This window comes from Camelina sativa, chromosome 3 (assembly GCF_000633955.1).
Source record: "Camelina sativa cultivar DH55 chromosome 3, Cs, whole genome shotgun sequence".
NCBI lineage: Eukaryota > Viridiplantae > Streptophyta > Magnoliopsida > Brassicales > Brassicaceae > Camelina > Camelina sativa.
The window spans coordinates 27,156,760-27,174,603 of NC_025687.1; the positions used below are offsets into that span (position 1 = coordinate 27,156,760).

The 17,844-nt window shown below is 37.5% G+C and overlaps 1 protein-coding gene and 1 long non-coding RNA gene across 2 annotated transcripts; one reads left to right on the forward strand and one right to left on the reverse strand.

Moving 5' to 3' along the window:
• LOC104779350 (glycine-rich protein HC1-like) lies at positions 3,893 to 5,033 on the forward strand. The gene is made up of 2 exons (XM_010503702.1): positions 3,893 to 4,040; positions 4,846 to 5,033. The coding sequence occupies exons 1-2, from the start codon at positions 3,893 to 3,895 to the stop codon at positions 5,031 to 5,033; spliced, it is 336 nt and encodes a 111-aa protein (XP_010502004.1).
• On the reverse strand, positions 10,077 to 11,232 carry LOC104778297. The gene is made up of 4 exons (XR_766426.2): positions 11,186 to 11,232; positions 10,819 to 10,938; positions 10,375 to 10,474; positions 10,077 to 10,273 (listed from the first exon to the last, which is right to left on the reverse strand). It is a non-coding gene; the product is annotated as an uncharacterized LOC104778297 (long non-coding RNA).

Sequence of the window (17,844 nt, forward strand, 5' to 3'; positions counted from 1 at the left end):
GTTCCATTCCTGCTTCAACTAAGATCTTATTCGCATATCTCTCTTGGCTCAAGGTGATGCCATTTGTGTGTTGCAGAACTTCAATTCCAAGGTAGTAGGTCAGCTTTCCTAAATCGCTCATCTCAAATCTTGACGCCATATCCCTTTTAAAATCAAGTATCATGTTTAGGTTAGAACCACTTACAAGCAGATCGTCCACATACACTGCCACGACAAGAAGATCCTCCTCCTCTTGTTTCCGATATAGTGAGGGTTCCTTGAAGCACTTAGTGAAGTTCAACTCTTTAAGGATTTGATTCAGCTTATTATTCCACGCTCTTGGTGCTTGACGTAACCCATAGAGTGCCTTGTTAAGCCTATAAACCTTATCTTCAGAACCTTGGACCTCAAAACCTTCAGGTTGATTCACATAGACTACCTCTTTCAGTTCTCCATGAAGGAAAGCCGTTTTCACATCGAGATGATGCACTTCCCAGCCGTTTGAAGCCGCTAATGCAAGAAGGAAACAAATTGTTTCAATGCGTGCAACCAGGGCAAATACTTCATTGTAGTATATGCCGTGTTTTTGCACATATCCCTTTGCCACAAGTCTTGCCTTATACTTGTTTATGCTACCATCGGAGTTCCGTTTGATCTTAAATACCCACTTTAGTCCGATAGGTTTAACTCCAACTGGACGCTCCATCAAAAACCAAGTATTGTTCTTTGTTATGGATCCTATTTCTTCTTCACAAGCCTCAATCCAATGTTTTTCTCCTTTTGCCTCACTAAAATCCCAAGGCTCTTCGTCTAATGAAAGTAGAATTCTTTCAACTTCAATCTCAGCTAACAAAACATAATTCATTCAAATAATTTGGCCTCTTTGTTTGTCTCCCTGACTTTCTTACCGGAACTTGAGCAGTCAAATGTTCTCTAAGATTCTCTGTTTCCATGGTGACCTCATCGTCAACATGATCTTCTTCACTCATCTCCTATGTTTCGTCTATCTCCTTTGTTTCTTCCGCCTCCTCTGTTTCGTTTGTAACTGGTTCTTGCACTGTTTCTATCTCCCGAATACCGTTATTACCAAATTCCTCAAAACTTATGCTGAAATTTCCCGAATCATTGACAGTATCTTGCTGTAGATTCACCCAGTTCCAGCTTTTGCTTTCATCGAAGACCACATCTCTACTCACTATGATCCTTCGGCTTGATGGATCCAATAAACGGTATGTTTTTGAACCGGGTTCTGTTCCTAAGTGTACAAGAGCTCTTGATCTGTCATCCAGCTTTTTAAGGTGTGGAGTCTCTGTTTTTGCATATGCTATACAACCAAATACCCGTAAATGCTCGATGTTTGGTTTCTTTTCATTGAAAGCTTCATAAGGAGTCTGATCGACCAAGGTTCTTGTAGCAACCCTATTGATAAGGTAAGTGGCATGCCTCACTGCTTCTCCCCACAAGTAATTCGGCAAAGACATGTGTTTTAAAATACTCCTTGTCATCTCTAATAACGTCTTGTTACGTCGCTCAACAACACCATTTTGTTGAGGAGAGTACGGTGCCGTCAGATGCCTTTTGATACCGTTATTATCACAAAAAGTTTGAAAATCCTGTGAAACAAACTCACCACCCCGATCGGTTCGAAACATATTATGGAAGTCCCTGTTTCTTGTTCGACCATCGATTTAAAGATCTTGAACTTGTCGAGTGCTTCGCTTTTTTCTTTCAAGAGGATCGACCACATGTAGCGGGAACAGTCGTCGATGAGTACAAATATGTATCTTTTCCGCGCCGGTGTAGCAGGAGTGATTGGTCCGCAAAGATCTCCGTGTATGAGTGATTCAGCGAAGTGGCACGCAAGGTTAGGACATATCGGGTTAGAGAGCATGAAGACAAGCGTGTGTGTGGCTCGATATGATGTTGCTTGAGGAATAACTTTTCTTATTTGTTTCCCAAGCAAGCATGAAGCACACAACTCTTTTTCAATCTCAATACTCGACATCCATGTGACTAATTCTTTCTTCACCATTGTCTTCATGCTCTCTAACCCGATATGTCCTAACCTTGCATGCCACTTCGCTGAATCACTCACTGTCTGAAGTTGTAAACACCATTTTGTATGCTCTATTTCCATAGTCACCTTGTACAAACGATTTCGAGACTTATTTGCCTTAACCAAGAGCTTACCATCACGGTCATGTAGAGTTAGGAAGTCTCCTTTCATTCTAACATCGCAACCACCTTCTGTGGCTTGTCCAAGACTAATTATGTTGCTCGTCAAGTCCGGTATAAAGTAGACATCGGCTAGCACCTTCCTTTCTCCATTCTTAGTTACAAAAAGGATAGATCCCTTTCCTTTTATGTCAATACGAGAGTCATCTCCAAATTGGACCTTTCCCGTGACCGTCTCGTCAATCCTTGAGTAGTATGACCGATTTCCACTCATATGGTTGCTAGCACCATTGTCCAAATACCACACATTATCACCATCTGTTTGTGTTTCAAATTCATTAGGTTTCACATTCATTTCATTGAGGTAAACCACCTCGTGCATCATCAATGCATCAGCTTCTTGTATCTTATTCTGTTCATTCTCGAGTGTCTCTTGAAGTTTAAGAAGTCTATCTGGGCAATCCGACGCATAGTGTCCTGTCTTATCACACCTGTAGCACACGACTTTAGATGTATCTCTCTCTTGTCGGTAGCTGTTGTTCGGAGGATAACCGTAATGTCCACGTCCTCTTCCCCGTCTATAGAATCTTTCACCTTGACCTCTTCCTCATCCAGCATTATAAAGAGCCTGATATGATTGTGATTCTGCAGTAGCATACATGAGCTTTCCTTGATCCTCTTGATTATCCTCTTCTTCGGAAATTCTTTCTTCGTAAGTTTTCAACCTTCCCACAATATCTTCAAAGGTTGTTGTGTTCAAATCAAGAACTTGTTCAAGCGAAGCCACGATGTGTATGTATCTTTTCCTTGGTAGACTTTTAAGAAATTTCTTCACAATCTTCAGTTCTTCTATAGTTTCTCCCAAGGCTGCCGATTTTGTAGAAAATTCAGAGAGCCTGCCAGCAAAATCATCAATCTTGTCAGACTCTTTCATCTTCAACCTGTCAAATTCAGCCATCAAAGTTTGCAGTCTTGCTTCTTTGACTCTCTCTGCTCCCATATGCCTTGTTTTTATGGCATCGCAAACAGCTTTTGAGGTTTCAAGGTTTCCAACTTGTAGGATCAATGCTTCAGGTATAGATTGGAATAGCAAAACTTTCACCATGTTATTCTTCTCTGCGTCGTTTTTTCCAGGTTCAATCGACTCCCATACTTTGTGGACCTTAAGCGTCAAAGTCATATGCATAGACCAGACCGTGTAGTTGGTCAAGGTAAGCATCAAACACTTGATGGTCAAGGAACCAGTTTCCTGCGGTGTGTTTGCTGCGGTTGCGGTTGTTGGAATTAACTCACTCATGTTTTAACTTCACAAGATAACGCCTCTCGCCTTCTTCTTAATGCCTTTGGTTTCTAGCTCTGATACCAAATATGGAACTAAGAACTTTGAATCAAGAACAAGAAAAACTCTCTTTTATTACTTTAGGAAAAATAACTCAAAAACCTAAAGCTCTCTCAATCTTTTAGGTTTTACAACTCTCTTGTATCACAACACAAATTTCCTAATCTAGAATAGGAAAAGTAACTTATTTAGATTACTCCTAAAACACAAATATGTATATTTAGCTTATCCTCCTAAATATACTTTTCTTGGGCCTTAAGCTATTTCAAGCTTAATCCAACAGTTTATTTATAGTTTTGATTGTTTCTTTGTTGTTTAGTTTTTTGGGGAAGAAGAAGACAGTCACTCATGGGCCTTCGCAGAAGCCAAAAAACCATAGAAATGTAACAACAAGCCATGATGGTGGTTGCTTCATGCTATATCCAGCGGCTGCGTCTCTCCCTACTGTCTCTGACTCCGGCCATCACGGTGGTTGTGATGGTGGGCATCATGGAGGAGGATGTGGTGGTGGCTGTGGCGGAGGAGGATGTGGTGGTGGTGGCGGCGAGTGAGGAAGTTATTTAACCATGCTTCTACTATATGGATTTATTGATTATTTTTTTTTTGGTACCGTGCGCCTTCTTTAATTTTCTTTAGTTTGGGGAAATCGACTTTATAAGAGAAACATACATAACATTCTGATTGATCTTTTTTCTACATGCGAAATCAAAGTTGTATTTGCATGGTGGATACCTAGGAGATTGATTAATCTATATTACATATATACTTTTAAAAGAGAATTTTATTTTTCATTAAATTAGCTCAACTTAATAATTTTTTTTTCATGTTTTCTGATTAATTTAAGTTTTGGTCTAATAGTTTTACAAAGAGTATAACTCAATATTGTAAAGTCAATAACAAATCAACAAAACTCAAATTCGAGTTTTTAAAAATTTTAAAATATTGTACCAAATTATCAGTGATACCCTTAAAATACGCCTATAATATAGGCTCAATAGCTAGGCCAAAGCCCTTATCCAAAATAAATAGAAACTAAATAAACAGATAAACAGATACTAATAGATAATAACTACGTATAAATACGTTTGCATTAGTTTGTTAATAAATAAAACGTGATTGTTTCACAGTTTTTTTTTTTCTTTTATTTGGTTTGTTGCAGAGAGAGAGATCATGGAAACTTTTTTGATTATCATAGCATGTTGTGGTGGTTTCTTAGTTTTACTTGCAGTAATACTTGCAGTAGTAACGGGGAAGAAGAAGGAGAGTAACATTGTCTGCACAAAAGCTCAACAACCAGAGAACCAGCGCGGTAAGTACAAGCAATGGTGATGGTAGCTACATGTTTTATCCAGCCGCTGCTGCGTCTCTTCCTACTGTCTCCGATTCTGATCATCACCGCCACCATCATGCTGGTTACCATCACGGTGGCGGTGGTTTTGGTGGCCATCACGGTGGCGGTGGTTTTGGTGGACATCACGGTGGCGGTGGTTTCGGTGGACATCACGGTGGTGCCGGTGGAGGATGTGGCGGAGGAAGTTAGTTATGCATACATGTATTTTAAAGATTTTCTAGTTAGATGATGCTGCTATAGGTTTTTTTTTTTTTTTTTTTTTATGCTGCTATAGTTTGGATATATTTTCTGTTGGATTTAATGATTTTTTTTCTTTTCTCATCCTATTTTTGTTAGACTGAATATTAATTATATATATATATATATATATGTATATCTTGTGAAAAGGTAAGATAATGCTGAAGCTGGTTTTCACCATTTAAAACTTACAATATTATGATCTGATAACTTGAAAATAATTTAAGAGCTTCTACAATTTATTTAGCATTAAAAATAAATATGATCTTATAACATGTTTAAGATTATTTAGAAATTATTAGTTTCAAAATTAGATATCAGCTAGTATCGTCAATTGAAAGTTTGTATATACTTATATTTATTTGTTCTTAAATATGTACGAAATTTCTAATGACATAGTAGTTTGAGATATATATGCCTTTTGAATTAGAAATCTCTGATAGAATATTCTGTAATTTTAATAAGAATAATAATTTAATGTAGAATTTTTACTATGAAAGGTGTCAAATTGTTATTTTTTTTCAAGAAGACTTAGTGGTGACTGGTGAATCGATTTTTTTTAATTAACTAATAGAATTACCAAATATTTCGACGACGTTGGATTATACAGGTCGAGAAAAAATTAAACAACAAAACAAAACAAATATGTTGATTCATTTATTTATATGTTTATCTCATCTCTACAACACCCGCAAACGTACACACACCCAAATTATAACTTTCTTACATATTTCAAAAAAAACACAAATGTATATAATAAATCTTTAGAAGGAACGTTTAAAGTTTTCATCAGCAGCAGCCGCCGGTGGTGCTTTCTTTCCTGCCGTCTTTCTGACTCTTGCTGTAACGATAGTAGAAGAGACATAAGATAAATACGATCAAGAATATTACCCCGATCACTATGTCCACAATCTTCAAAGGAGTCATTTTGTTTTTTGTTTTACTTGATTTCTAAATCTTGATTTTGATCTATCTTTCTCTTTATTTGTGTGTAGTATTTTCTTTTATATACAGTAAGACTTTTTTCGAGGTAAGCCATTTTTCAGACTTTTGTATTTGGAAGTTGTCTCGTTGACTTTGTATTTATGATTTTATAGTATTTAAGAGTATTTAGGTTTTATTTAATTGGTAAACGGGTATTTAGGTTTAATAATAATTATAACATATGCCAAGCTAGTTGAGAATTGTGATTTAACCATTCTGTTTTTCTCAGTCTTTGGCTCATATACTAAATCATTTCTGATATATTGGACTAATATTCTTAAGTAAATTATTAACTAGTAAGAGACTTTCAATTTTCAATCAATTTTCCGGGTTTTTCTGTTTTTTTTTTCGACAAACAGTTAAGGTTCTGAATCTTTGGCCCATAATTTTCTCAGGTGTTCAAAACACCGTTGATAATACCACATATAAGGTGTGAATCAATATTCCCAAGTAGAATTAATTAATTTAACTTGGATCTCGAGTTGACATTCTTAAAACCACTAGCTAGACCACCACTCAGTTGGTAATTTTTACAAGAAAATAGTTTAAACTTTTATATATTATACACAAATTAATACACAAGCACACGCATAGACGCTTTTGCGTAAGTACGTACATAGAAAAATCCATGATACAAAAAAAAACAAAAAAAAAAAAAAAATCTATGATACTTCAAAACAAACAAATTTAAACAAAGAACTTGTATGGATAAAAGCTATGCACATTCCAAGTTTCCAACAAAGTAATAAAATTGCATGTTGCCACGGGTAAGATTAAAGTCAACCGCCGAAGTCGCCACCGTAACCGCTGCCGAGACAGGCGATGCTTTCCTTGCCATCCTTCTTAGCTTTGTGGTAGAGAAAGTGAATAAGCCATAAGATGAACAAAAACAAGAGAAATGCCCCAAACACTATGAACAGAATCGCCACAGGACTCATATTTGATCAAGGAGTTATTTTTATAAATTACTCCGTAATTGTTAATTATGTTTTTTTCACTTGTCAGATAAGGAAACAACGAAATATGTATAGTAAATATAGAGATGATGACCCTTTATGAAATTCTCGTTAACCATTGACTTTTAATTTGTGTTAGGTTGTATTTGTATTTCAAACGGAATCGGGTATTTAATTAGTTGGCTTTGCCTTTTCTATTATTTTTCTTTTATTCAAACCTAAATTGAGAAGCAATTGAGGTAAAAAAAAAAACAAAATTGAGAAGCAATTTATTAATCAATTTTTAAATTTTATTAAAGCAAATTTTGTATTGGCCAGGACAGGGATCATTTGAACATATTCTATATGTTTTGTCTTTGTTTTCTTTGGTCAACTATTTTTTCCAATTAAATTTATTGCATATTGGTTTTATTTTATTTTTTACAGTATAATCATACTTTTGCTAGAGATATTAATATATTTTAGAAAATACCTAAATAGGACACTAATCAAGTGACCAATTCATATCTGGATCACAATCATATTTACTCGATCAATCGGTACAAGTCCAGCTTTAATAATCTTAGTTGATATAATTTGAAAAGAAACACATTCTATAACATTTTGATCTGTTTTCAACCAAAGCTGACGGGATAAGCTGATATGGATTATACAAAAAGAAAGAAACAAAAAACTATGCAGCTATCTCGACTGTAAGATTACATGCAAATAAGAATTAGGATAACTAGGATAGTACCCGCGCTACGCCGCTGGGAGGGTTTTTATGTGTTTTTTTGTGTAATTTTGATTATTTTGTGTGGTTTTCTTTTTATAATGTGTTGTATTCTGTTTTTGTATGTTTGTGTTGGATTAGAGATTCATTATATCTTTAGCATATTATTTGTGGATTGTTTTGTGGATGATTTATTGTGTGGTTTTGATTGGCTGTATTTTGTTTTTTTTTGATTGATGGAGTTTTTTATTTATGTAAATTAACGTTTATTATGTACTTAGTTTGGAAGTGCTTTTTTGTTTGGTTTTTTTTTGGCAAACAATTACTGTTATTTTGTGGAACAAAATGTTACCCAGCTATGTTACCCAACTTTGGAAGAATCAAGGGCTGCAAGTGGTAAGACAATGCCAACAAAATTGTCGTGAAGTCATTCTAGAGTTGAGTGTGAGGAAATACCATAATTACGATTTCCTCTTAAGTGAGATTGAAGTTGGGAACACATGTGTTGCTGGCGAATTCGATGATGTATGCGATGGATGCTTTATTTACAAGGAAATCTACCGCTTCATGGACTATATGCACTATGTTTAATTTAAATTATATTTTATGTTTTATTTATCTTATTCTAAATTTTTAATTTTAAGAAACGTAGCTACAAGTTCTTTTATTTTATCCTAGAATTCTCGAAGCAAGTCTTCATATTTAGCCCCTGTCATATTTGGCTTGGTGTTTTTTTTTTTTTTTTTGTTTTTTTTCAGGTTAATTTTATATGGTGTTTATTTTGAAATAAATAAAATTAGATTGTATTGGTTAGATTGCATTTACCTTATTAAAATAATTAAAACTTACCTTAGAGTTCAATTTGAAAATTTTCTCAAGCACACAAAGGAGTACCACCCTTACATTCCTCTACCCATTTATAATCAATAAAATTAACTCTTTATATTCCTCTACCGAATCATATATTATCATGTCAAGAAATTGTTAGATATCAAAACTTATGTTTACTTTTGCTAAACAAATAAGCAAAAATCAGAAGTCTATAAAAGACATAACTCTATACAAAGATTGAATCTGGAGCACACAATTGAGATTTTCTAACTTAAATTATCACCGTGAGACAAGATAAATTGAATAGGCACTATATTAGCTGGAATTAATGGTNTAAATTTTTAATTTTAAGAAACGTAGCTACAAGTTCTTTTATTTTATCCTAGAATTCTCGAAGCAAGTCTTCATATTTAGCCCCTGTCATATTTGGCTTGGTGTTTTTTTTTTTTTTTTTTTTTTCAGGTTAATTTTATATGGTGTTTATTTTGAAATAAATAAAATTAGATTGTATTGGTTAGATTGCATTTACCTTATTAAAATAATTAAAACTTACCTTAGAGTTCAATTTGAAAATTTTCTCAAGCACACAAAGGAGTACCACCCTTACATTCCTCTACCCATTTATAATCAATAAAATTAACTCTTTATATTCCTCTACCGAATCATATATTATCATGTCAAGAAATTGTTAGATATCAAAACTTATGTTTACTTTTGCTAAACAAATAAGCAAAAATCAGAAGTCTATAAAAGACATAACTCTATACAAAGATTGAATCTGGAGCACACAATTGAGATTTTCTAACTTAAATTATCACCGTGAGACAAGATAAATTGAATAGGCACTATATTAGCTGGAATTAATGGTTAGGACATAGAACAAGATGATAATGCGTTACCTGCAATTGTTACTTTTTGTGTACAATACAAAAATGATTTCAGACCAAACATGAGTATTGGCGTGAAGGCTCTGCAACCATTGTTGGATGGTCGAACCAGACCTGCCAGAGAAGGAGCACATTATTCTTGACAATTAATTAGTCACCGTTTACAATCATATATCTGCAAGCAACATCAATGACATAATCAACATCAATGAGTAGTTACAACATCCAAAGATCACTTTAAGTGTTAAAAAATTCACAATATATTTTATACTTGACTGATGGTTATTATTACTAAAACAAATGATTTGGGTAATGAAACTTAATCGAATACCAAACCGATCCAGGGTATAAAAGAAGAATTTTTACCTTGTGGGCTTTTGCTAAACCTTAGGGAAGAAGGTCACGAATTATGGCATTCCATATTCGTTGTCCTCTGAAATAAAGCAGTGACGTCTGTCATTCATTTAATCGGTTAAAATCAGTAAGAAACAAAAAATCATAAACCAGAACATTTCTGGTTATTAAAATCGGTTAAAGAAAGCAAATTGGTTAAAAGCGGTTTTACCCCGTTGCCATGTTGTGAATCTCCCGCGAATGAAGCTCCGTCGCAATACCTCAGCCTCACTTTGTTCCAACTGTAAAAATCTGAACACATAACTTTTTCTTTTAAGTCCAAAGCCCAACCAATGTGGTGTATGACGTATTGTGTGTGAACGATGTTCTAATAAAGCCAAAACAAGTTTTTGACTCAAGACAGACCAAAACTGGACTTCACATGTCAAGATGTGCAATGACAGTTAAACCTTTCCTTGAATTAGATACCTAACTCGAGGAAGGTAGGATCGATGTGTAAGTTTTTGCTCTCAATATTTATGTGTTAACATAAGAATTAAGACACATTAATAGCAAAAGGAAGAACAAACCTTGTTGTCTTGGTTGAAGTCAAGCTTAAGAAACACCATATCCTGATACTTCTTAGATAGCTCTTTGTATTTGGGAGCAATCACTTTGCAAGGACCACACCTGCAGAGTAGAAACAAGACTTACACTGAGTAAAACAGCAGTTTCTTGAGAATAAGAATCCATGAACATCACATAAGCAGTGCAAGCTTGCTCACCCGACCTAGCCAAAACCAATCATTACTCACTATATTAAACTGAAGATTTTTACCAATCCATAGAACAGAAGAAGTGAAGCGCTCTCGGTCTCCAACTTGAACAGGTACACACATATATATCTCTACCCAAATCATTATAATTTCTTTGGTAATGCATCACGTTAATTTATCTTAGGTCCATAAATCTCGGTTCGGGGAACACAACACAGAGCCTTAAACAAGCAAAGATCAAATACAACAGTAGTTTACCAAGGTCAACGCATAGCCTCCAAGTGTATCTTCACCTTGGCAAGATAACGGTCTCAATTCATCAAGTGGAAAAGCATTGTTCATATATCCATCAAAAGCATGATAAAACATCCCACGTACCTACACACTCAATGTCAAAAATGAACCCATCAAATTAAGTAACTCACCACCAAGCCAAGTTATTATGCAAAACCTACTTCTCAAAAGGCTAAAGAACTTACCTTTACGACATAATCAACATCAATGAGTAATTACAACATCCAAAGATCAAGACTTTAAGTGTCCCCAGAAAACGAAAATTCAATTTGGGGACAACAGAGCAAAATCGAGAGAGCGAGTAAATCCAGATCTGTTGAGGAGTGTTTACCTCGTCTCTAAGCTGTTTAGCTTCATCAGGTTTAACAGTTTCGGGGAGAATGTTATTTGATAGATAAGCAAAATTATAGATGATGTGTATTAATCATTATAGTTTGATTTGTTAGCTATTTTTACTGATGTGTCAGCTTCTACTTCATTACAAAAACTGATGTGTCAGTAACCTTGGAATTGAAGCTAAACTAATAGTCAACTTTTTATAGTCAAATATATTGTTTTGCAAAATCAATTTTTTGGATCTTCTATCTTCTAAATATTAAAAATAAATATTGTGTGTTTTTGTTGTTTACAATCAAATATATTGCTTTATTTAATAAAAAATGTATTTAAATAAATCAAATAATAAGTTGATGTTTTTTATTGCAATAGAAAAAACTTAACTATTATAAGACTGGATGAATAAATTATATACAATATATTTTCTATTGCAAAACTTAATAAAAGTGAAATGAAAAAGCCTTAATATGTTTTCAGATATTATAATAATTCTTAATAAACGTGAATTATAAAAAATTTCAATAGTTCTAATGATTTTGATATGTATTGGGTTTGGTTTTAAGTTTTTTTATTGTAGAAATATTTTTTGTGGTTGAAAGTATTAAATAATATTAATTTTCTATTTAGATAAATTAAGTAAGAAATTGATGTTTTTAATTTAATAATGTTAAAATAAGTAGTTTTCTTATTTGATTTATTACAACGAGATTATCTGGTTTGAATTTAAGTTTTAATATCTTACGAATGATTTTTATTTAAGTTTTGAAATTGAAAAAAGTATCTATTATAAGACTAAATTAATGATATATATATATAATATCTCTTTATTTTGGATCCATATATATTTTTAATTATAACAAGCCCCTTAAATGAAGGGTGAAAAGTAAGTTAATATACTAACAAAAACTCTCTCAGACACGAGTCCCGATGCCCTCCCAAAACAGAAGGAACTTTTCAAAAAACCGCATCTTACCAACCCATTTTAGCCGTTAAAGGAAGTATCCAGCGGTCCTTTACCCGCCTCTACTAAGTCCATCGGTCCTACGCATATCGACGATGAGAATCCCCCCGGAAACCTCCCCTCCGGTTAGTCTCCTTGCTTAGTGCTCTTGAAGATGAAGGTTAAGCTATCTGGTACGTAATCCTTTGTCGGTTTTTCTTACAACTTTTATAACCCTGCATAAACTTTTGAAACTAGTTAAACTTTCATACAAACCTAGTATACCCAAAGTCCCCTTGCTTTAACCCACCAACCATATTTGTCTAAACCTAAATCATGGACAAGAGAATACCTTATCACTTCAAAGGTAAAGAAGTTGCGGGTAACTCCTCCCCTCCCCACCGCAGACGCATCCGAGCCTCGGAACTAGATACATCCACCCTTATTGAAGAAAACTCGCTCACTCTAATGGGAAGATTAACAAACCCGCAAGCCCAGAGAATTTGGTCTTTGTTCCCTTTCTTAGTCAGCAGATGGAATCTAAAAGGCAAAGCCATTGGTGCAGATCTGGGTCGGGGATGCTTTCAGTTCCGGTTTGACCTAGAGGAGGATATGCAGAAAGTCCTTGATAATAGACCATATCACTATAGCCAATGGATGGTTATCCTACAAAAGTGGGAGCCCACTATCTCTGCTTCTTTTCCATCCAAGATCCCTTTCTGGGTTGAACTACAGGGCCTCCCAAAACATTACTGGCAACCACAAATGCTAGAGGTCATTGGCCAAGAACTTGTTGTAATAGAAAAAATGGAGATCTCCTCTGATTCTGCTAAACTCCGCGTACTAATAGATGGCCTCGAGCCTATTGTTAAAGAAANTACCCGCCTCTACTAAGTCCATCGGTCCTACGCATATCGACGATGAGAATCCCCCCGGAAACCTCCCCTCCGGTTAGTCTCCTTGCTTAGTGCTCTTGAAGATGAAGGTTAAGCTATCTGGTACGTAATCCTTTGTCGGTTTTTCTTACAACTTTTATAACCCTGCATAAACTTTTGAAACTAGTTAAACTTTCATACAAACCTAGTATACCCAAAGTCCCCTTGCTTTAACCCACCAACCATATTTGTCTAAACCTAAATCATGGACAAGAGAATACCTTATCACTTCAAAGGTAAAGAAGTTGCGGGTAACTCCTCCCCTCCCCACCGCAGACGCATCCGAGCCTCGGAACTAGATACATCCACCCTTATTGAAGAAAACTCGCTCACTCTAATGGGAAGATTAACAAACCCGCAAGCCCAGAGAATTTGGTCTTTGTTCCCTTTCTTAGTCAGCAGATGGAATCTAAAAGGCAAAGCCATTGGTGCAGATCTGGGTCGGGGATGCTTTCAGTTCCGGTTTGACCTAGAGGAGGATATGCAGAAAGTCCTTGATAATAGACCATATCACTATAGCCAATGGATGGTTATCCTACAAAAGTGGGAGCCCACTATCTCTGCTTCTTTTCCATCCAAGATCCCTTTCTGGGTTGAACTACAGGGCCTCCCAAAACATTACTGGCAACCACAGATGCTAGAGGTCATTGGCCAAGAACTTGGTGTAATAGAAAAAATGGAGATCTCCTCTGATTCCGCTAAACTCCGCGTACTAATAGATGGCCTCGAGCCTATTGTTAAAGAAACCATGGTGGACTTTCCCAATGGTAGCGAAGCTCTGGTTATACTGGATTACAAGAACCTGAAGAACCACTGTTCATACTGTTTTAAACTCACACATGAAGTGAAAGACTGTCCGTCTCTTATCCCGGACAAAGATACCCGTAAAACCAGTGTCTTGGCTGCGCCCTCTGTCTCTCAAACGGTCAGGAGAAACTACTATACACCAGAGGACAACTTTAGAGCTCCAACAACCGCCTCTGGTCAATCAGCTTCCAGACATTACATACCTACTGGGCAAGAATACCACAACAGTCGATCTATCTCTGGGGCGCAGAACAATAACTATCTGCCTCGCCACCCTAATCAAAACCAGCACCACCTAAACCGAAGGAGAGTGGTGGAGAGAGAAAGAATCCATCCTTATTCAAGACAGTCCTCAAGTAGGCGGTCAGAACAAGCAAGCCCTCCCCCAAGAGGACACTGGAGAGATAAGATCTCCACCAGGCAATGGAGAAAGAAAATCATCCCGGGAGGTGGAGAAACGTTAGAACGATCTGACTCCTCTAGACCGAGACGACCACCTCTAGAAAGAGAGTTTGATGCCCCGGACCCGGTTACTCCTCCCCCTCCACCACCGGTGGGAAGCCTTCCACTCCCACTAGCACAACCTACCTATAATGTGATACCTGAAAGTATACCTTCCAAAGATCAAGTTATGAATGAGTTGAGGGAAGTCATTATACAATACCTCACAGTTCCAGACCCCACTGAGAGTGCAGCCAGAAAACAAAGAGTTATTCAAGGAGAAGCTAAGAACCTGATGTCAGACATTGCTGACAGACTTATTCAAGCTGCTACAGAGAACACCATCCAGCCCCCGATTGCCTTCTCACAAGAGATACCCCCGGATGACCCCCACTGAGAGAATACCTCTTTGATCGTGAACAAACTCTGGAACACACTGAAACTTCTACCCAAAACACAAAAAGGGGCAGAGGTAGACTACCTGTTGCAAAACCTACTGGGAAAACAGGCCTACGTTTAGTAGGAGCAAAGAGCCAAAAGCGAAATTTGGCAAATGGGTCCCCAAAGAAACCCCTAACTCAAAGAAAGAGCAACCCAAAAGTAAACCTACCCAGCTCAAGTCGCAGAAGCACTGGTAAGGAGCCGATCTCAGCTCAGAATGCCAGAAGCAGTGGAGATCCCCCTACGCAAACCATCATACCAGCGTCTGTAAAGAAGAAGGTGGATTTTCCCAATCCACCAAATCCTCTTCCTTAAAGATACTGAGCTGGATTTGTTGTGAGTTGGGGAATCCCACAACAGGCCGACGCTTACGTGAGATGCACTCCAGTATCTCACCTGACATTCTATTCCTCATGGAGACTAAGAACAGTGATGAGAAGGTCCTGTCGTCCCTTCAGTGGATGAACTATCCTCATCACGTTTTTGTCCCTCCTCACAGTCCGGGGGTGGAGGCCTTAACATCATCAATGCCTACAAAGATTATATTGACACTTGTGTCACATCGGAAGGAAAGTCCTTTTTCTCAACATTTATCTATGGTGAACCAGATAGATCAAAAAGAAAAGCTTGTTGGGATGCACTCACTACCTTTGGCATTACCAGAGAATCCCCTTGGTTCCTGACAGGAGACTTCAATGACATAATAGACACCTCATAGAAACAAGGAGGCCCTGAGAGACACGAAGGTACCTTTTGTTGACATTCGCTCCTTTATGGCGGAGTGCGATCTCTTTGACCTCCGACACTCTGGCAACTTTCTCTCTTGGAGAGGTAAACGACATGATCANAGTAGGAGCAAAGAGCCAAAAGCGAAATTTGGCAAATGGGTCCCCAAAGAAACCCCTAACTCAAAGAAAGAGCAACCCAAAAGTAAACCTACCCAGCTCAAGTCGCAGAAGCACTGGTAAGGAGCCGATCTCAGCTCAGAATGCCAGAAGCAGTGGAGATCCCCCTACGCAAACCATCATACCAGCGTCTGTAAAGAAGAAGGTGGATTTTCCCAATCCACCAAATCCTCTTCCTTAAAGATACTGAGCTGGATTTGTTGTGAGTTGGGGAATCCCACAACAGGCCGACGCTTACGTGAGATGCACTCCAGTATCTCACCTGACATTCTATTCCTCATGGAGACTAAGAACAGTGATGAGAAGGTCCTGTCGTCCCTTCAGTGGATGAACTATCCTCATCACGTTTTTGTCCCTCCTCACAGTCCGGGGGTGGAGGCCTTAACATCATCAATGCCTACAAAGATTATATTGACACTTGTGTCACATCGGAAGGAAAGTCCTTTTTCTCAACATTTATCTATGGTGAACCAGATAGATCAAAAAGAAAAGCTTGTTGGGATGCACTCACTACCTTTGGCATTACCAGAGAATCCCCTTGGTTCCTGACAGGAGACTTCAATGACATAATAGACACCTCATAGAAACAAGGAGGCCCTGAGAGACACGAAGGTACCTTTTGTTGACATTCGCTCCTTTATGGCGGAGTGCGATCTCTTTGACCTCCGACACTCTGGCAACTTTCTCTCTTGGAGAGGTAAACGACATGATCATATAGTTCATTGCCGTCTGGACAGAGCTATGTCCAACAGTTCCTGGGCTGAAGCGTATCCATCTAATAGGAGTGACTATTTGCGCTTTGAAGGGTCAGATCATAGACCCCTGCTTACCTATCTGGACCTGACAAAAAAGAAGAAGAAAGGGCTGTTCAGGTATGATCGACGACTAAAGGAGAATCCGGATGTTGAAGAGATCATATATACTGCTTGGGAGTCTGATGAACAAGAGGAAGTTCTCTGTAAACTTGCTCGATGCAGACAAGCTATCATTATCTGGTCGCAAGTAAAATACCAACAAAGCCAGATGGAGATCGAACTTCAACGTAGTAAGCTGGAAGAAGCTATATCTAACCAAAATCCAGACTCTAGCTTGATCTCTACAATCAATTGTAATCTCCTGAGGGCGTATCAGGCTGAGGAAGAATACTGGAAACAAAGGAGTAGACAAATGTGGCTGACTCTTGGTGATAAGAATACTGGGTACTTCCATGCTATAACTCGAGGTAGACAAGCAGTAAACAAATTCTCTGTCATCGAAGATGATAATGGTGTTCCCTCATACAAAGAAGATGAGATCCTTAAAGTCATTACTGATTACTTCCAAAAACTATTTACCTCTGAAGAAGGAGATAGAACATCCACTGTATGGGAAGCCATTGATCCTTGCGTGAGCCCTGAAATGAACCTGTCCCTCATTACTATCCCGACACCAGAAGAAATCAAGGCAGCCTGCTTCGATATCCACCCTGATAAAGCCCCGGGACCAGACGGCTTCTCTGCCAGTTTCTTCCAATCTAATTGGAGCACAGTAGGGACAAACATCGTGCTTGAGATTCAAAGTTTTTTCCTGAACAACACTTCACCAACAAAAGTTAATGAAACCCATATTAGGCTCATACCAAAAATATTGAGTCCACAGAAGATGGCGGACTATCGTCCAATTGCTCTCTGCACAGTCTTCTACAAGATCATATCCAAGCTAATGGCAAAAAGATTGCAACCTATCCTGCAAGTCATCATATCAGAGAACCAATCAGCCTTTGTTCCTAAAAGAGCTATAACTGACAATGTATTGATAACACATGAAAATCTTCACTACCTTAAGACCTCTGGAGCCACAGTTCGAGGGTTCATGGCTGTGAAGACAGACATGAGTAAAGCCTATGACCGCATTGAATGGGAATTTATCAGTCTGGTTATGAAAAGAATGGGTTTTCATCAAACATGGATAAACTGGATTATGCTATGCATCTCAACAGTATCTTACTCTTACCTTCTCAATGGTTCTGCGCAAGGGAGAGTTCAACCACAAAGAGGAATCCGCCAAGGATACCCCCTCTCGCCCTATGTGTTCATTCTATGCAGCGAGGTCCTCTCCGGACTTTGCAACAAAGCTCAGCAGAACCGTGTACTACCGGGGATCAGAGTGTCGATACACAGCCCCAGAGTGAACCATCTATTATTTG

Excerpts from the sequence above, each read along its gene's own strand:
- LOC104779350 (XM_010503702.1), top strand. The coding sequence starts at position 3,893 with ATGGTGGTTGCTTCATGCTATATCCAGCGGCTGCGTCTCTCCCTACTG. Across the intron at positions 4,041-4,845 it reads TGTGGTGGTGGTGGCGGCGA|CCGCTGCTGCGTCTCTTCCT; the intron begins GTGAGGAAGTTA and ends TGTTTTATCCAG.